The sequence below is a fragment of the Pogoniulus pusillus genome, chromosome 2, assembly GCF_015220805.1.
Source record: "Pogoniulus pusillus isolate bPogPus1 chromosome 2, bPogPus1.pri, whole genome shotgun sequence".
In the NCBI taxonomy this organism is placed as follows: domain Eukaryota; kingdom Metazoa; phylum Chordata; class Aves; order Piciformes; family Lybiidae; genus Pogoniulus; species Pogoniulus pusillus.
The window spans coordinates 5,810,587-5,830,897 of NC_087265.1; the positions used below are offsets into that span (position 1 = coordinate 5,810,587).

Consider the following 20,311-nt stretch of genomic DNA (forward strand, 5'->3'; position numbering starts at 1 on the left):
AATGCTGACTTGCTCAGCATTGGCCTTGGCCAGCAGAACTTCTGGAGAGTCAGCCACACTGGTGTACTTCAGGCTGTCGATGGGCGTGCGGTACACGTTGTCACTCAGGAGATCCTGGGCCTGCTTCACTCTCTTAACCTCTGGAGAATCATTAGGCAACCAGCCAATTCCACGGAGCCATTCCAAGTCTGCCTTGTAGACAGCCTACAGACAAAGTCAGGGAAAAAAGTAATTAGGAAAAGTTGGTGTTTAAAATGTTCATTATTTTAAACTACATAAAGCAGCAGATGTCTTTTCAAGGCAAGATTGGATGTGGCACTTGGTGCCATGGTCTAGCCTTGAGCTCTGTGGTAAAGGGTTGGACTTGATGATCTGTGAGGTCTCTTCCAACCCTGATGATACTGTGAAATGTCACATTGAAACGTCATCTAGCAGACATTCATTAAGTGTCTACTGGAGTCATCCTTTTCAGAATCATAGAACTGTCAGGGATGGAAGGGACCTCAAAGATCATCCAGTTCCAAACCCCCTGCCATGGGTAGGAACACCTCACACTAAATCAGGTAGCTCAGAACCACATCCAGCCTGGCTTTAAAAAGATCCAGGGATGAGGTTTCTACCACCTCCCTGAGCAACCTGTTCCAGTGTCTCACCACTGTCACAGTGAAGAACTTCCTAACATCCAATTTGAATCTACCCACTTTTAGCTTTGCTTCACCCCCCCCCAGTCATATCACTACCTGGCATCCTAAAAAGTACCTCCCCAGATTTCCTTAGGCCCCCTTCAGATACTGGAAGGCCACAATAAGGTCTCCTCAGAGACTTCTCCTCTCCAGACTGAACAATCCCAACTCTTTCAATCTGTCCTCAGAGCAGACCAGCTCCAACCCTTTGCTCATCCCCGTGGCCCTTCTCTGGACATGTTCCAGCACACCTTGTAATGGGGACTCCAGAACTGGGCACATTACTCCAGGTGGGGTCTCACTAGAGTGGAGTAGAGGGAAAGAACCACTTCCCTCGCCCTTCTGGCCACACTTCTCTTGATGCAGCCCAGGATCTGGTTAGCCCTCTGAGCTGCAAGTGCACACTGGCAGCTCATGCTGAGCTTCTCACCCCCCTTCATTGCCCCCATCCCTTTTCTCAGGGCTGCTCTCAATCAAAAAGTGTTCAGTGTCCTGGGAACTAGGTTTGAAGTAGCTGATTCCTTAAACAACAGATAAGTGGAAGTGTGTGGATGTGGCATTCTGGGACATGGTTTAATGACCATGGGGTGTTAGGTTGGTGGTTGGACTGGATGATCTTAGAGGTCTTTTTCCATCCAAAATAATTCTATGATTCTAAACTTTGTGAAGTTAAATAGAAGAGAAACAACAGGCTACACCTTGAGTACTGTGTCCAGTTCTGGGCCCCTCAATTCAAGAGAGATATTGAGGTGCTGGAAGGTGTCCAGAGAAGGGCAACAAAGCTGGTGAGGGGCCTGGAGCACAAATCCTATGAAGAGAGGCTGAGGGAGCTGGGGGTGTGCAGCCTGCAGAAGAGGAGGCTCAGGTCAGACCTCATTGCTGTCTACAGCTGCCTGAAGGGAGGCTGTAGCCAGGTGGGGTTGGCCTCTTCTGCCAGGCAACCACCAATAGAACAAGGGGACACAGTCTCAAGCTGTGCCAGGGGAGGTCTAGGCTGGATGTTAGGAGGAAGTTCTTCACAGAGAGAGTGATTGGCATTGGAATGGGCTGCCCAGGGAGGTGATGGAGTCACTGTCCCTGGAGGTGTTGAAGCAAAGACTGGATGAGGCACTTAGTGCCATGGTCTGGTTGACTGGATAGGGCTGGGTGCTAGGTTGGACTGGATGATCTTGGAGGTCTCTTCCAACCTGGTTGATTCTATAAACCATACTGCCATAAAGAATGATGAGTGTTGAGATCTTAAAAGAGTCCTCCTGCCTCCTTCGCAATATTTGTTTCTCTAGTCTCTTCAGTTTACAAGTCCACACAAAAAAAGCCAAGCTGGTCACAAAAAAGATAGGACATAAAGGAGTTAGAGGTAATGAGGATTTGACCTAATGGGCAAATTCTTGAACAGTATTGAGCAACATTATTGAAGTTTTAATCAAACAAATCTATCAGCAAGGAGAATGAATCTCACCACTGAAACTCAAAATTGAAGCAGCAACTGGTAAGCAGCAAAGTCAGGTCAGGAAATCAGATGGACTGACTCCTCCTGCTTTGACATCAGCTACTAAAATACCTTACCTGCCACTTTACATAGTTTTATTGCCATTAACAAACTTCCAAGTCAACTAGTAATAAAAGCCACCTGAGTCCAAAGTAGCACACAGGTGTTATTCCAGAAGTCTCCTCATAATGGGAGACTTCATGGTCTCCAAACCACAATATTCCAAAAGCATATCAAACATAACAGACACCAACTAAGAGTTAAAAACAATCAGAGGTAATACCAATACTTTTTAAAGGATAGAATAAGAGCAGATAAGAGCAGTAACATCAGAAACATCCCTTGTGGATGTTTAATATCAGATGTGTTTAATATCTGAAAGTGTTTAAGACCAGGCTGAACATAGCCTTGAGAAACCTGGTCTGGTAGGACCATGGCAAGGGATTGGAATTGAGAAACCTGAGACTGTTTAGTCTGGAGAAGAGAAGACTGAGAGGAGATCTTATGCATGTGTACCAATATCTGAGGGATGGGTGCCAAGTGGCCGGGATCAATCTCTTTTCAGTGGTCAGCAGCAATAAGACAAGGAGCAACAGTTACAAACTGGAATAGAGAAGGTTTTACTTCAACATGAGGAGAAAATTCTTTACAGTGAGGGTGACAGAGCCCTGGAGCAGGCTGCCCAGAGAGGTTGTGGGGTCTCCTCTGCAGACCTTCAAGACCCACCTGGATGCATTCCTGTGTGAACTACTCTGGGTGATCCTGCCTTGGAAGAGAGGTTGGAGTCAATGATCTCCAGAGGTCTCCTCCAACTTCTGAAGTTCTGTAATTCTGTGAACTAGATGATCCTTAGGGTTCCTTCCAACCCAAACCATTCTATAATTCATGAAACCATCACAGAATCAACCAGGTTGAAAGAGACCTCCAAGATCACCCAGTCTAACCTATCAAAATCAGGCAGGAATAAATTAAGTAGCACAAAGGGCAACCACCATGTCTGCACACATACTCACATCACTCTGTAGGTCATAGGCCTGCCTTGCATGGATCACATCGTTCTGGTCAGGCAGACAGGTCCACTGGTGCAGGTAGTGGCGGTAGTCAACGTCGCTGACCAGCGTCTGGCACTCCTTGGCTGCCTGCACTGCCAGCATGTCCACTGGCAGGTGGATCTGGGTCTTGGAGTCATTGTAGGCCTTCTTGTAGAGGCGGTCGTTCTGCAGCGCCATGGCACGCGCCGCCAGTGCCAGCTTGGGATCCTCCTGGGCAGTTTTGCACCCAACGTAGTGCCCTTTCTGCTTCTCGTGGGCCAGCTTGTACTTGTACTGCAAACACAGAGAGAAACATTAAAGGACACAAGAACTCTGGGATGGATTCCCCAGAATTCCATACTGCTGCTGGTCACAAATGTGACTCTGGGATGGATTTCCCAGAATTCCATACTGCTGCTGATCACAAACATGACTCTGGGATGGATTCCCCAGAATTCCATCCTGCTGCTGATCACAAACGTGACTCTGGGATGAATTTCCCAGAATTCCATCCTGCTGCTGATCACAAATGTGACTCTGGGATGAACCTTCCAGAATTCCATACTGCTGCTGATCACAAGCGTGACCATGGGATGGATTTCCCAGAATTCCATACTGCTGCTGCTCACAAACATGACTCTGGGATGAATTTCCCAGAACTCCATACTGCTGCTGCTGCTAAGAAATGTGACTCTGGGATAAATTTCTCATGGGTCAGTTTGTACTTGTACTAGAAACACAGAGACAACATCAGCAGCCACATACTGCCCCCCTGGTTGCAGTTAACAGTAGGCTTCCAGCTTTCTAAGCTGTTAGCCCTTTGAACTGAACTTCTCCTGGACATAGCAACCATATTAAGAGAAGACTGTACCTCGCTAGCAATGTCTCTGGAAGCCTTGGCATGTTTGATGGGAATGGCATCAGCTCTGATGTCATAACTTTTCGCCTTGGCCTCATCCCAGGCCTTCTGATAATGTTTCTGCAAAGAAAATTGATCATCCTTGTTAGATGCAGTTGAGACTTGCTGATATCCTTAACACCTGCTCTGGAAGAGCACTCTTCTTCCTCTTTAATAACGCTTCACACACAGAGGATTTCTTCTCTTACATTGCTGATGTTGAGAGCGTTGACCTTGGACTGCAGCATCACAGGGGTATCAGAGGGCATGGAAATCTGGGTCTTGTCTTTATCCCAGGCTTCACGATACAGACGCTGAGGAGGAAGGAAGCACAGTGACACTTCACTATGGTTTGAAGAGGGAAAAGAACCCACTCAGAGGAATTGCTTGATAATACTGGTTTGAAGTAGCTTAGTCATTCCTGTAGAAGGTTGAGAGACTCCCTCCACCCTTCCCCCACTACTAAAATTTACCAAAGCAGCTCAGACAGTTTGGAAGTGAGAGAAAACTCTATTTACAGCAAAGCTAAGCTTCCAAGCATATGTGTGCAATATATTTACAAGTATTTACAATCACATACAACTTAGAAATAATGCAGCAATCCAAACCCCCTCCTGGACAAAGAAACTGACCAGAAGGGGCTCAAAGCCCCTCTCCCTCTCTCTTCCAGGCAGACAAAACAATCAGCAGAGCTCACTTGCTATCTGTTATGGAAGATATTAGAGCAGAGTGAAGAAGCAGCAAAAGGAGGAAGGATTCTGAGGCAGAAGTGACAGAATTATTTGCATTTTGGCTTTTATCCCTTTTAGCAAATCAATGAATGGGTACAGACTTCATCATTGCTATTCTTTTATAGCCAACGATCTAATTTCTCTCTTTAAAACATTCCAATTCGCCTCAAACCAGCTCTGCTAATCAGAAAGTTTTAAAGAGAGAAATTAGATCATTGGCTGTGAAAAAGAAATAATAGTGATAATTATATTGCTGAGACACATTAAAACAAGAAACCATAACAAAGATAGTCAGTCTCTGCCTGGCTGTCACCTACTTCACTATCTCTGCCTGAACCTGCATAACTTGTATTAATCAATCTTCATCTAACTCCTTACTGCCCTTTTCCAGCTCTTCTCTGCATGTAAGAGGGATCCTGAGATAAGGGAGGGGGTGGAAAGAAGGTAGGAGGTTGGTCAGAAGCCCTTCTTAGGCAGTCTGGCTGCTGGGAGGGGGTTTTGTATTTCTGTATTACCTTCAACTTGTATATTAGTGTATGTATTTGTAAATATCTCTATATATTGTATACAGATACGTTGGTAAATTGTGCCAAGCTGTAAAATATAGCTTCCTTAACTTCCAGACAGCTGACTTTAGTCTGGTGAATTTGGGGTGGGGAGGAGCAGGTGACTCCCAAACCTGCCCACCAGCACAATTACCAAAGCAGAAACTGTACTCTCTTCTTGTGATAGGCCTAAATAGGCCAAAAAATGGGCTTATACATGTCCTGCCTTGCCTAAGCATGTTTTTCTGCTCTCCCCACTCTTCTGCTGTGGGGAGAAGCAACTGTGGGAAAGAGGACAAAGAAGCTGGAGCCACTGAGTCTAAGCACTGTGGTTTGTCCAGATATGTTTCCCTGCTCCCCCTCCTTCTGTGCTGCAAGAAGCAACTGCAGGAAATGAAAATGAAAGCCCTGGTTTCACCTAATATGGTCAAGCTTGGAAACATGCCATTCAGATTGGCTAATCTATGTCCAAAGGCCTATTAGTCTTGGGCTGTACTGATAAAAGGGATGAGCTGCTTCCTTATTGCACCCTGAACTGCTTGGAAGCTCCACTGCCTCAAGATTACCAGGAACAGGCTCTAAATGCCTGCACACTTGGAAACTCCACTGCCTCCAGTTCACCAGGAACAGGCTCTAAATGCCTGCACACTTGGAAACTCCACTGCCTCGAGTTCACCAGGAACAGGCTCTAAATGCCTGCACACTTGGAAACTCCACTGCCTCCAGTTCACCAGGAACAGGCTCTAAATGCCTGCACGCTTGGAAACTCCACTGCCTCGAGTTCACCAGGAACAGGCTCTAAATGCCTGCACACTTGGAAACTCCACTGCCTCCAGTTCACCAGGAACAGGCTCTAAATGCCTGCACACTTGGAAACTCCACTGCCTCGAGTTTACCAGGAACAGGCTCTAAATGCCTGCACACTTGGAAACTCCACTGCCTCCAGTTCACCAGGAACAGGCTCTAAATGCCTGCACACTTGGAAACTCCACTGCCTCGAGTTCACCAGGAACAGGCTCTAAATGCCTGCATGCAATAAGCATGCATAGCCAGTACAACATTGTGCCAAGATTGCACAGTGCATCACATCCTGTTTGCCTCTCTGCAAGGCTTCTGCTGAATTGGGAATCAAGAGGAACCAGGTCAGAGACTATGCTACAGACTCCCAGCTTCCTGAGCGAAGAGCCTGGGAAACTGCAAAGCCTCTAACGGCTTTGAGACCACTGACAGCAACTCCTTCATATGCTTTGGGTACTGTCTGATGCTATTTTGTGGGTAAATACTTAAAGCTTTTTGTAATTCACTAATTGCCTTCTGCCATACACAGAAAGGAGCTTCCTGTGTCCATCTAGTGGATATGCAGTATAAAAACCTTCTCTTCCAGTATAATGTTAGCACTTTCCACTTTAAGACATAAGTGTTCTACTTTTGCCTGTTCCCTGTGTGTATAAATTTCCAAGCTGTGCATTTTGAACCTAGTGAATAGGTCTTCTGGTGAGACTGAATGTCACTAAACAGTTCTTCACAATCTTTGCCTGGATATCAGAACTAACACAGATTATTACTTTTGCATAATTCACCACAACTCCACCACAAAGGGAGGGAAATGCCACGATGCAAACGAAAGGTAGACCAAAGCTGAGCTCACATCACTGATCTGTGCAGCGTTGATCTTGGCCCGGACGACGTCTGGTGCGTCGGTGATGCTGGTGAACTTCAGCTCCTCGGGGCGCGTGCGGTACAGCCTCTCGTTCAGCAGCTCCTGGGCTTTCTTTGCTTTGACCACGTCAACAGAACCTTCTGTCAACCAGCCGATGCCTCGCAGCCATTCCAGGTCTGCCTTGTACACGTTCTGCAAAGAAACCAAAGGTCACCGCTGCCACAGAGACAACTCTGTCTGCAGAGACATTTCACGCAAGGCTTTCCCCCCAGCCTTCTTCTCCTGCAGTTACACAGCAAGCAGAAAAATGAGACTGTGGTGTACCAGGTCCTTCCCACACACACCTAAATCTCTGCTGTCCAGAGCTAGGACACTACTCATCTTTTAAAGGCATTTGCTCCGTGCAGACCGGTGATGCCATCTGCAACCAAACATTCTGCAGCAACACAGGCATTTCTTTTCCACATCAACTGCCCAGAATGTTTCCTGCCCCTAAGCTGAAAACATTACTAATTTGGAAAAGATCACAGACCATAGAATGGTTTGAGTTGGAAGAGAATTTAAAGATCATTTTGTTCCAACCCCCCTGCCACAGGCAGTGGCACCAGGTTGTTTAAGGCCTCATCCAACCTAGAATTGAATAAATCCAGGTTTGGAGCCTCCATAACTTCTATGAGCAACTGGTTCTAGTGCCTCATCACTCTTGTAGTGAAGAGTTTCTTTTTAATATCAGCTTATTCCAATCTGGAGTAAAATAAGCATAGCAAGACTAGTTGCAAGCTCAGCAATGAGCACTTGAAAGGATTTTCACCCAGTCACTAACACCCAGAACCTGACACAGCTGCCATGAAGCTTTACAATAGTTACTCTCACTCACATCACTCTGTAGGTCATAGGCCTGCCTTGCATGGATCACATCGTTCTGGTCAGGCAGACAGGTCCACTGGTGCAGGTAGTGGCGGTAGTCAACGTCGCTGACCAGCGTCTGGCACTCCTTGGCTGCCTGCACTGCCAGCATGTCCACTGGCAAGTGGATCTGGGTCTTGGAGTCATTGTAGGCCTTCTTGTAGAGGCGGTCGTTCTGCAGCGCCATGGCACGCGCCGCCAGTGCCAGCTTGGGATCCTCCTGGGCAGTTTTGCACCCAACGTAGTGCCCTTTCTGCTTCTCGTGGGCCAGCTTGTACTTGTACTGCAAACACAGAGAGAAACATTAAAGGACACAGGAACTCTGGGATGGATTCCCCAGAATTCCATACTGCTGCTGATCACAAATGTGACTCTGGGATGGATTCCCCTGAATTCCATCCTGCTGCTGCTCACAAATGTGACTCTGGGATGGATTCCCCTGAATTCCATCCTGCTGCAGATCACAAATGTGACTCTGGGATGGATTCCCCAGAATTCCATACTGCTGCTGATCACAAATGTGACTCTGGGATGGATTCCCCAGAATTCCATACTGCTGCTGATCACAAATATGACTCTGGGATGAATTTCCCAGAATTCCATACTGCTGCTGATCACAAATATGACGCTGGGATGAATTTCCCAGAATTCCATACTGCTGCTGATCACAAATGTGACGCTGGGATGGATTCCCCAGAATTCCATACTGCTGCTGATCACAAATGTGACTCTGGGATGGATTCCCCAGAATTCCATACTGCTGCTGATCACAAATGTGACTCTGGGATGGACTTTCCAGAACTCCATACTGCTGCTGCTCACAAATGTGACTCTGGGATGAATTTCCCAGAATTCCATACTGCTGCTGATCACAAATGTGAGTCTGGGTTGAATTTCCCAGAATTCCATACTGCTGCTGATCACAAGCGTGACTTTGGGATGAGTCTCCCAGAATTCCTTACTGCTGCTGATCAGAGTTTATTTTTCTATGCTACAAAATACTCAGTGTTTAGAACTACCTAACAGATTTTTGCTCCACTGCTTTTGTTAATTTTCATTCCATTTTTTTTCTTTTTAATATCTGCTTAATGTTAGTATTTAGAATTCATTGTTCCCTTTAGAACCTGTTGCCCATTTTCTCTCTGGAGTGAATCCTTTGTTAGTAGGCTTTTCAAGGAGACTCTGATCCACCATGGATTGGTATGTTTTACATCACTTGTTCATTCTTACTTCTCTAGCTAACTGAAAAGAAATGTAGAGGAAGAACATACATCACTTGCTATGTCTCTCGATGCCTTTGCACTTTGGATTGGAATTGCATCAGCTCTCATGTCATAACCCTTCTTCTTGGCCTCTTCCCAGGCCTGCACATAAAGTTTCTACACAAAAAGAAGACAGAAAATGGTTTGTCAAGAGTCTGAAAGACTTCCTACATTTCACAGTATTTTCCTTACAATTCTCATGAATGATCACTTTGGAAGTAAAGCCACAAAAATGATGAAGGGAATGGAACACCTCTCTCATGAGGAGAGTCTGAGGGAGCTGGGGAATCTTCTGCTGGGAGGAGACTGAGAGGTGACCTCATGCATGCTTATAATCTTTGTAAAGGTGAGTGCCAGGGGGCTGGAGCCAGGCTCTGCTCAGTGATGCCCAATGACAGCACAAGGGGCACTGGGTGGAAGCTGAGGCATAGGAAGCTCCATGGAAACATGAGGAGGAATTTTTTCCTCGCGAGGGTGACAGAAGCCTGGCACAGGCTGCCCAGGGGGGTTGTGGAGTCATCTCTGGAGGTGTTCAAGAAAAGCCTGGCTGAGGCACTTAGTGCCATGGTCTAGTTGACTGGATAGGGCTGGGTACTAGGTTGGACTGGCTGAGCTTGGAGGTCTCTTCCAACCTGGCCGATTCTATGACTTTTCTATGATTTTCTTGTGTGTGGGGGCAGGTAACACCCAAACCATCACAAAACATGAGGGATTTTTTTCCCCTGTGAGGGCAACAGAACACTGGAACATGCTTCTCAAGAGTGTTGTGGAGTCTCCCTCTCTGGAAATATCCAAAACCCGCCTGGACGCATTCTTGTGTGATCTGGTATAGGAGACGCTGCTCTGGCAGGGGGGTTGGACTGGCTGAGCTCTGGAGGTCCCCTCCAGCCCCTGCCATTCTGTGATCCTGTGATATTTTGCTCAAAGAAATGCTCCTCAATGTGTGAGCTCCCACGACTTTAGCTTCCATGCCAAGGTCCTTACGTGGCTAGCGTTGGCGGCGTTGGCCTTCGCTAGCAGAATGTCTGGCGTGTCCGGCATGACGTGAATCGACGTCTTGTCTGCATCCCAGGCTTCTGTGTACAAACGCTAGGAGAGAGGGAAACACAGTCCTTTAGCAAGGTCCTTTGCCAGGGTTGTGATGGGAAGACTTCAAAACTGAAAGCAGGAGTCATAGAAAATATATCCTTGACATTTTTTGTTCGCTGATGATACAAAACTGGGGCATGGCCAACACCCCTCAGGCTGTGCTGCTGTCCAGCAAGATCTAGACGAGCTGAGCACTGGATGAAGGCAAACCACATGAAGTTCAATAAAGAGAAATACAGAATCCTGCATCTGGGGAGGAATAATATGAGGCATCAGCACAGGTTAGGGCTGCCCTGCTGGAAAGCAGCTCCGTGGAGAAAGACCTTGGAGTGCTGGTGGGCAGAAAGTTCTGCATGGGCCAGCAATGTGCCCTTGTGGCCAGGAGAGGTGCATCAGGAAAAGTGTGGCCAGCAGGGGTAGGGAGTTTCTTCTCCCCTTCTACTCTGCCTTGGTGAGATCCCAACCTGGAACACTGTGTCCGATTTTGGGATCCCCAGTTCAAGAGAGACAGGGACCTGCTGGAGAGAGTCCAGCAAAGAGCCACAAGGATGATTTGGGGACTTGAGCATCTCCTCTATGGAAAGAGACTGATAGCCCTGGAGCTGTTTAGTGTGGAAAATAGAAGATTGAGAGGAGATCTCATCAATGTGTAAAAAAATAATCTTTTTCTTTATGGTTTTACTAATTCTTTAGCTCAGACAGAGATGCCTGAGAAAAGGCTGCATTAGGGCTTTCATTTTCTCTAGGCCTACAACACAAGTGTTTAGTCTTCTTATTTCATGTTTTCCACCTCATGAACAAGTTCCATTAGCTAGCAACAATACTGACAAAATAAACCCTCACCTTGTTCATGATCTCAGCATTTTGCTTGGCTAAGACCATGGCCAAAGAATCTGTCACACTAGTAAATTTGATTTGGTCCGCTGGTTGACGATACTTCCTGTCACTCAGGATTTCTCCAGCTCTCTTGGCTTTCTCAACTTCCATGGAGCCAATAGGAACCCAGCCAATACCTTTTAGCCATTCCAGGTCTGCTTTGTAAACAGCCTGGGGAAAAAAAAATGATGGCAGATACATGTGCAGGTGTGATTGTGATCAAAGATTAAGGTAATTATAATTAAGCATATCTCAGGCTACATGTACAACTGTAGATATTCCTACCTATTAGCATGGTATGGTTTTGTAAACAACTGAACATTAAAATAACTATTAAATCATAAACACAGTAGGGTTACTGAAGAACACCACAAATAGATTTACACACATTTTACACATGAGGCTAAGGATGAAGAAAACAGAAACAAACATAAATGTGATGATCGATTACTAAACACTTCCCTTCTATAGGCTGGATGTTAGGAGGAAGTTGTTGGCAGAGAGAATGATTTGCATTGGAATGGGCTGCCCAGGGAGGTGATGCAGTCACCGTCCCTGGAGGTGCTCAAGCAAAGCCTGTGTGAGGCATTTAGTGCCATGGTCTGGTTGATTGGCTAAGGCTGGGTGCTAGGTTGGACTGGATGAGCTTGGAGGTCTCAATCTGGTTGATTCTCTGATTCTATCAACATGTCTGACACAAGTAACTGAGCAGGCTGTGCCACGGGAAGTTTAGGTTGGGTATTAGGAAATGTTTCTTCTCCAAAAGGGTTGTCAAGACCTGGAACAGGCTGCCCAGGGCAGTAATGGAGTGCCCATACCTGGAGGGATTTCAAACAGGTGTAGATGGTGTGGTGCTGAGGGCCATGGTTTAGTAGTGACCTGGCAGTGCTAATGCTTGGACCGGATGAACTCAAAGGTCTTTTCCAACCAAAATGATTCCATCATTGATTGAAAGACTCAGGATTTTAATTGTCTCTTACTGAATTAACAATTTACTCACATCACTCTGCAGGTCATAGGCTTGCCTGGCATGGATAACATCATTCTGATCCGGCAGGCACATCCACTGGTGCAGATAGTGGCGGTAATCAATGTCACTGACCAAGCTCTGACATTTCTTGGCCAACACAATTCCCAGCATGTCCACTGGGCTACTGAAGTGAGTCTTGGTCTTCTCAAAGGCTTTCTTGTACTCTCTGTCACTCTGGATCTTGGCTACATGCATTGACCACATCATCTTGGGATCGTCCTCGATGTTGCGCGCTCCAATGTGGTGGCCTAGCTGCTTGCGGTAGCCTTCCTTGTACTTGTACTGCAATAAAATAGATTGACATTGACATGGTGTGATAATAAATACAATAAACAATTAAACTATTACACATACTAATTAATAAACAATTCACAGAGTTTAAACAAAAGCATTAACAATCTGCTCAGAGAAGAAGCTTATTTCTTTCACCTGTTTTAGTACCTTCTTCAGATTTTTGTTGTATCCTTCTGCCTGCTATTTTATATCACCACAGAACATTTCCTGTCACCTACTTGCCAACAAGTTTGATGCTCCACATTCTTTCACTATTAAGATTAAAATGTAAAGACTGATTTTAAAATCTCACTGCAAAAGACCTTGATGAGTCTGAGTTGGTTGGTCTTAGTATTTAAACAGACAGTTTAAATACTAAGGAAGGAGCATAAACAATTCATATTCTCTGGGTGCTAAGTGATGCTTCCCTATCACAATCACTGCAGAATTCTTTTCCTGCTTTTGTGTTCAGACACAGTAATTAAACAGAACTATTGATGTTTTTTTTCCTGAGGAAAACAATCATTTAGAATTTATTTATTACTAATGTATCTATTTTGGGGAGAGATTTAAGGCTATTTCTTCTTTTGAATCCAATTCATTTAACCAACTCTAGCATAGACTCATTTGTGTTACTGATTACCTTACTTGAACATCCAGGGACATCGAATGGAATTATTACAGTATTCACCCTTGGTTTATTTATTCCTCTGATATATGCCCCATTCCTTTCACATTATAAAGGCCTGCACTACAATCACTGGATTTCAGCGTTATCTATTTTATAACCTTAGGGTATTACATTTTGGGCTCCCCAGTTCAAGAGAGACAGGGACCTGCTGGAGAGAGTCCAGAGGAGAGCTGCGAGAATGATTTGGGGACTTAAGCATCTCCACTACAAAGACAGAGCCCTGGGGCTGTTTAGTCTGGAGAAGAGAAGACTGAGAGGAGATCTGATCAATGTGTACAAATATCTGAGAGGTGGGGGTCACTTGGCTGGGGCCAAGCTCTTTTCGCTGCTCAGCAACAATGAGACAAGGAGCAACAGCTACAAACAGGAACAGAGGTTTCACCTCAACATGAGGAGAAACTTCTTTCCAGTGAGGGTGACAGAGCCATGTATCAGACTGCCCAGAGAGGTTGTAGAGTCTCCTCTGGAGACACTCAAAACCTGCCTGAATGCATTCCTGTGTGAACTACCCTAGGGGATCCTGCCTTGGCAAGGGGTTGGACTAGATGATCTCTGGAGGTCTCTCTCAACCTCTAAAGTTCTGTGATTAAGAAACAACGGAACAAACATTCTGACTGTTACCAAATCCAGACAGACACAATTAAAAGCCCTGCTTACATCACTGGCGATCTCTCTGGATGCTTTGGCAGACTGAATGGGAATGGCATCAAAACGCAGGTCGTGACCCTTCTTCTTTGATTCCTCCAAAGCTAGTTTGTACATTTTCTGTAAGGAAAACCACAGGTTTTGTGTCAAAACCAGAATGAGACTTCAGTTAAGTGCACCTGGGTAATAAAAACAAGTCCCTAAACAATATTGTTAATACTCAGACAACTTCAATAACTGAACACAGCCCTACCTTCCCTAGGAAAATAGAAATAAAATGCAGGTTTCAAGGATCTTGTTATGTTGTAGATACTGTCAAAGTGGAAATCCTTTAGGGAAGACAAGGAAAAGTATGTTCTAGAAGTCAAAATGTCTCTTTCCTTACCTTGATATAGAAATTATTGCTCTTTTATGGGAGATAATAAATTGTAAAACCCCAATTAGATCCCCCCAAGGAAAATAAATCTAGCAATGGAATAACTCTGAGTTTTAGCACTGGAGCTGGCAATTTGTGTCACTAAAGGACTCAATGATGTTATCAGATTAATTAAATTTCAGAGATGACAAAACTGTACTTGTCAGAAAGCCTTTGATTCCCTCAAACCTTCAGTTTCACTCACCTGGCTGTAGATAACTTGGTTTTGTTTGGCTAGCAGGATTTCTGGTGTGTCAGGCATGACGTGAATGGAGGTCTTGTCTTTATCCCATGCTTCGGTGTACAAACGCTGGAAGGAGACAGGGAAAAAAAAGGACAGGAGACAAGAGAAAAAAAGGACAGGAGACAGAAAAAAAAAAGGGCAGGAGACAGAGGAAAAAAGGGCAGGAGACAAGAGAAAAAAAAGGACAGGAGACAAGAGAAAAAAAAGGACAGGAGACAAGAGAAAAAAAAGGACAGGAGACAAGAGGAAAAAAAGGACAGGAGACAAGAGGAAAAAAAGGACAGGAGACAAGAGGAAAAAAAGGACAGGAGACAAGAGGAAAAAAAGGACAGGAGACAAGAGGAAAAAAAGGACAGGAGACAAGAGGAAAAAAAGGACAGGAGACAAGAGGAAAAAAAGGACAGGAGACAAGAGAAAAAAAAGGACAGGAGACAGAGGAAACAAAAAGGACAGGAGACAGAGAGGGAAAAAAAAAGGACAGGAGACAGAGAGGAAAAAAAAAGGACAGGAGACAGAGAGGAAAAAAAAAGGACAGGAGACAGAGAGGAAAAAAGGACAGGAGACAGAGGGGGAAAAAGGACAGGAGACAGAGGGGGAAAAAGGACAGGAGACAGAGGGGGAAAATGGACAGGAGACAGAGGGGGAAAAAGGACAGGAGACAGAGGGGGAAAAAGGACAGGAGACAGAGGGGGAAAAAGGACAGGAGACAGAGGGGGAAAAAGGGACAGGAGACAAGAGGAAAAAAGGGACAGGAGACAGAGGAAAAAAAGGACAGGAGACAGAGGGGAAAAGGGACCGGAGACAGAGGGGAAAAGGGACAGGAGACAAGAGGAAAAAAAAGGACAGGAGACAAGAGAAAAAAAAGGACAGGAGACAAGAGAGAAAAAAGGACAGGAGACAAGAGGAAAAAAAAGGACAGGAGAAAGGGGAAACAAAAAGGACAGGAGACAAGAGAAAAAGGAAAGGGCACAGAGAGAAAAGGAAAGGGCACAGAGAAAAAGAAAGGACAGAGGAAGAGATTAATATTGCATTGCAAAAGAAGTTAGCTTCTCATTAATCACCTAACATGGAGCAGAGGCTGCTGATGCTGCCTCACAGAATCAAGAGTCACCTTATTCATGGTCTGTGCATTCTGCTTGGCCAAGACCATCTCCAGAGAATCAGGGACGCTGGTGAACTTGATGGTGTCTGGAGGCTGGCGGTAGATTTTATCGCTCAGGATCTCTCCTGCCCTCTTGGCTTTTTCGACTTCCAAGGATCCAATTGGCACCCAGCCAACACCTCTCAGCCATTCCAGGTCAGATTTGTAGCAGTTCTAGTACAAAAACCAGGGCACAAGTTATTCTAGTTATAAAACCAATAATGAAGTTTACATGGTTCTGAGAAGTTTGCAGAGTTAACTAAAAGGACTATCAATATTTAATTTGAATAAATACAAAACTCCAGAGAAAGCCCTTAGAAAACATAAATACATCTCAGCCGCCCCAAAAGTGGAATCACAATGCAGACAAAGGCAAAGCACTAGTAATCAAAAATCTGGAATTACAGAAAACAATTAAAATATCAATTAATTAACATGTCTTGTTGGAGAGCTGAGTTATAATTAGCCATTTTATTATCAACAAGACACAAAATCTTTGTTCTACCACTTTGGTAGCAGATGGTCTGACCCACTTATGTAAAGCACCAAATACATTCCTCACTAAACACTGAGGCACTATGAGCTTACATCACTCTGCAGGTCTTAGGCTTTCCTGGCATGGAACAGGCTGCCCAGGGCAGTAAAGGAGTGCCCATACCTGGGGGAATTTCAAACAGGTGTAGATGGTGTGGTGCTGAGGGCCATGGTTTAGTAGTGACCTGGCAGTGCTAACGGTTGGACTGGATGATCTCAAAGGTCTTTTCCAACCTAAATGATTCCATCACTGACTGAAAGACTCAGGATTTTTAATTGTCTCTTACTGAATTAACAATTTACTCACATCACTCTGCAGGTCATAGGCTTGCCTGGCATGGATAACATCATTCTGATCCGGCAGGCACATCCACTGGTGCAGATAGTGGCGGTAATCAACGTCACTGACCAAGCTCTGACATTTCTTGGCCAACACAATTCCCAGCATGTCCACTGGGCTACTGAAGTGAGTCTTGGTCTTCTCAAAGGCTTTCTTGTACTCTCTGTCACTCTGGATCTTGGCTACGTGCATTGACCACATCATCTTGGGATCGTCCTCGATGTTGCGCGCTCCAATGTGGTGGCCTAGCTGCTTGCGGTAGCCTTCCTTGTACTTGTACTGAAATAGCAACCAAGGAGTCATAATTTTACATCACCTTTAAGTGCCAGTTACTCATGCTGAATATTTGCAATAACAAAGTTTCTGAATTGGTCTTAGAGTAAAAAAATTCCAAGTGAATAGGCCACTCTGAGGCTAACAATGTGGATCTCCACATTCACTTTTTGAGATCTGTGTTTTGATCCTAAACAGATTTCTGAAGTAATTTTTCTGAAAACAAACAATCTCCACTAATATTGGTGATAAATAATCTTCTCCTCATCATTGGAGCACCTCTGCTATGAGGACAGGCTGAGGAAACTGGGGTTATTCAGCCTGGAGAAGGGAAGGCTCTGGAGAGACTGAATAGCAACCTTCCAGTACCTGCAGTGGGCTAACAAGGATGGAGAGGGAACGTTTACAAAGGTCTGCAGCAACAAGATGAGGGCAATGGCTTCAAATTAGAGAAAAGCAGATTTAGAAAGCATGTTAAGAACAACTTCTGCACCATGAGAGTGCTGGTACACTGGAACAGGTTGCCCAGGAAGTTGCTTTTGGCCTCATCCCTGGAGATATTCAAGGTGAGGCTCAACAGGGCTTTGGACAATGTGATCCATTGTGTTGAGGATGTCACTGCTGACCACAGGAGTTGGACTAGATGACCTTTGGAGGTCCCTTCCAACCCAAATCATTCTATGATTCTATTCAATATACTTAATCCTTATTAAATACAATAATATTTACTTATGTTATTATATACTTAACCCTTATTAAATATAATAATGCACACACTGATTTAATTACAGATAGTGGCTTATGAGCTATAATATGAACATGATAGCAGCATTACATTGTCCTAATAACTTCTCAACATTTCATTTCCCAAATAAATATTTCAACATCTGATAATTTGCTTCCAACAATCTATTATTTGAGATCAGACTTCAATTGAAATGCTTTTTTATGGAATCCAGTTGATAATTGTCAGGTTGCAGAGATCAGAAGTCACCACGCAAAGGAACAAAGAAGTTTCTTACATCGCTGGCGATTTGCCTGGATGCTTTGGCAGCCTGAATGGGGATTGCATCACTTCTCAGGTCATAGCCTTTCTTCTTGTCTTCTTCCATGGCCTGCTTGTAGAGTTTCTAGTTGGGGAAAAAACAATGGGGTTCATAAGTTCTGTATAATAGAAGCTGTGCCAAAGTTTGGTGGTTTTAAGTAGACTTTAAAAATTGGTTCAAGATTTATTCTAACCCACTTTTATTTAACAATCTGAACTCAAAGCCCCACATCTGCACTTGATATGAAATTCATATCAACAGAAGATGAAAGTGTAGATGTGGTGCTAAGGGAGATGGTTTAGTGATAAACTTGCAGTGCTGGGTTAATGGTGATCTTGATGATCTTAAACGTCTTTGCCAACCAAAATCATTCTAATTCAGAAGAAAATGTTTCAGTATAAGAACGTTTCTCATAAGAACATATCTCCGTTGTGCCATGTGACAAGACAAAGGGTAAGGGATGTAAACTACAGCACAGGAAGTTCCACCTCAACATGAGGAAGAACTTCTTTACTGTAAGGGTCACAGAGGACTGGAATAGAGAGGTTGTGGAGTCTCCTTCCCTGGAGAAGTGTGGCCAGCAGGTAGAGGGAGGTGATTCTCCCCCTCCACTCTGCTCTGCTGAGACCCCACCTGGAGTACTGCAGCCAGTTCTGGAGCCCTCACTACAAGAGGGATGTGGAGATGCTGGAGTGTGTCCAGAGCAGGGCCAGGAGGATGCTCAGAGGGCTGCAGCAGCTCTGCTGTGAGCACAGACTGAAAGAGTTGGGACTCTGCAGGCTGGAGAAGAGGAGGCTCCCAGGTGACCTTCTTGTGGCCTTTCAGGATCTGAAGGGAGCTACAAAAAAAACCTGGGGAGGGACTTTTTAGGCTATCAGGGAGTGACAGGACTGGGGGGAAGGGAGCAAAGCTGGAGGTGAGGAGATTCAGACTGGCCGTGAGGAGGAAGTTGTTGAGCATGAGAGTGGTGAGAGCTTGGAATGGGTTGCCCAGGGAGGTGTTTGAGGCCAGGATGGATGAGGCTGTGGGCAGCCTGCTCTAGGGTAGGGTGTCCCTGGGCATGGCAGGGGGGCTGGAACTGGCTGATCCTTGTGGTCCCTTCCAACCCCAACTGATTCTACAATCTGTCTGGATGCATTCCTGAGTGACCTGTTCTAGATTCTGTGTTCCTACTCCAGCAGGGAGCTCGGTTGGACTTGGTAATCTGTGGAGGTCCCTTCCAACCCCTAACATCCTGTGATCCTGTGAACAGTTAGACACTGGAGCAATCTCCCAAAGGAAGCAGTGTGTTCCAGTACAGTGGGCAGTTTAAAGACTCAGCTTGACAGGGTCAGCTCCTTTCAACTACACTATCATTTAGGCAGGTTGTACCAGATGATGCTTGGAGTCCCTTCCAAAGTGGCATTCTGTGCTTCTGTGATTCTTTCAACACTTTAATTAGCACAGCAGTAACTACAGCTTTGGATTATTTTCAGGAGAATAAATCTTATGAGGAGTGACTGAAAGAGCTGGGGCTGCTTAGTTTGAAAAAGAGGAGGCTGAGGGGAGACCTCATCACTGTCTACAGCTACCTGAAAGGACCCCGTGGAGAGGTGGGTGCTGGTCTCTTTCTCACAGGTAATTAGTGATAGAACAAGAGGGAATGGCCTCAAACTGCCACTGGGTAGGTTTAGATTGGATATTAGGAAAAATCTTTACAGGCAAAGAGTGGTCAGGTATTGGAATGAGCTGCCCAGGGAGGTGGTGGAGTCACCAACCCTGGATGTGTTTAAAGGTTGTTTGGATGTGGTGCTTGGGGATATGGTTTAAGGTGAACCTTGCAAAGTAGGGATATTGGTTGGACTTGGTGATCCTGAGGGGCTTTGCCAACCTGAATGTTTCTGTGATTCTGTGATTTCTGAGATTCTCCTACACAAGTGGATTAAAACTTACTTTTTAAACCCACCTCTTCCTGATGTGATTTTTTTTTCCCCTAAACCAACATCCAACACTGGGGTCCCTGCTTCAGAAACATCCTGGAAATTAACTTTATGGCATTTCCAGTACAGGAATGAATTTTGTGCCTTCCCTACAGAATGCTCAGTGCTAAAAAGGACTTCAACAATCCACTGCAGACACACAGCCTCTCATGCAACTTACTCTTAATAGTGCTCACTGCTGTATCTGTGCACTACCTGTACCATTATGCAAACATGGGTTTAAAGACACAGTTTGGAGGATATGTATTTGGGATCAACTTAAAGAATGAGAAGGGAAGGTTTCTCAGACTGCAGATGATCCAGGCATGAAACAGAGCAGTTGCATTTGGAGAAGCCCCACACTCACCACACTGTAGTTCTGCTTGTTCTGTTTGGCCAGGGTGATTTCAGGGGTGTCAGGCATGACGTGGATTTGAGTCTTATCTTTGTCCCAGGCCTCAGTGTACAAACGCTGCAGAGAAATGATGCTGGTTAGAAGTATGTAGGGATGGAAACCAACAGGGACTCCTTGCACATCTCCTAAACTAGAA

General features: G+C 45.1%; 1 protein-coding gene across 1 annotated transcript in view; it reads right to left on the reverse strand.

Annotated features, from left to right (window-relative positions):
• The window catches only part of NEB (nebulin), a 218,009-nt gene that overhangs the window by 113,029 nt on the left and 84,669 nt on the right, over positions 1-20,311 (reverse strand). The window contains exons 57-68 of the mRNA XM_064154908.1: positions 20,128-20,232; positions 17,779-17,886; positions 16,451-16,762; positions 15,580-15,783; positions 14,430-14,534; positions 13,822-13,929; positions 12,171-12,482; positions 11,138-11,341; positions 10,190-10,294; positions 9,215-9,322; positions 7,915-8,226; positions 1-204 (exon numbers count right to left, since the gene is read on the reverse strand). Of these exons, the coding sequence (XP_064010978.1) occupies positions 1-204; positions 7,915-8,226; positions 9,215-9,322; positions 10,190-10,294; positions 11,138-11,341; positions 12,171-12,482; positions 13,822-13,929; positions 14,430-14,534; positions 15,580-15,783; positions 16,451-16,762; positions 17,779-17,886; positions 20,128-20,232 (2,187 nt within the window). The remainder of the gene's footprint in view (positions 205-7,914; positions 8,227-9,214; positions 9,323-10,189; positions 10,295-11,137; positions 11,342-12,170; positions 12,483-13,821; positions 13,930-14,429; positions 14,535-15,579; positions 15,784-16,450; positions 16,763-17,778; positions 17,887-20,127; positions 20,233-20,311) is intronic.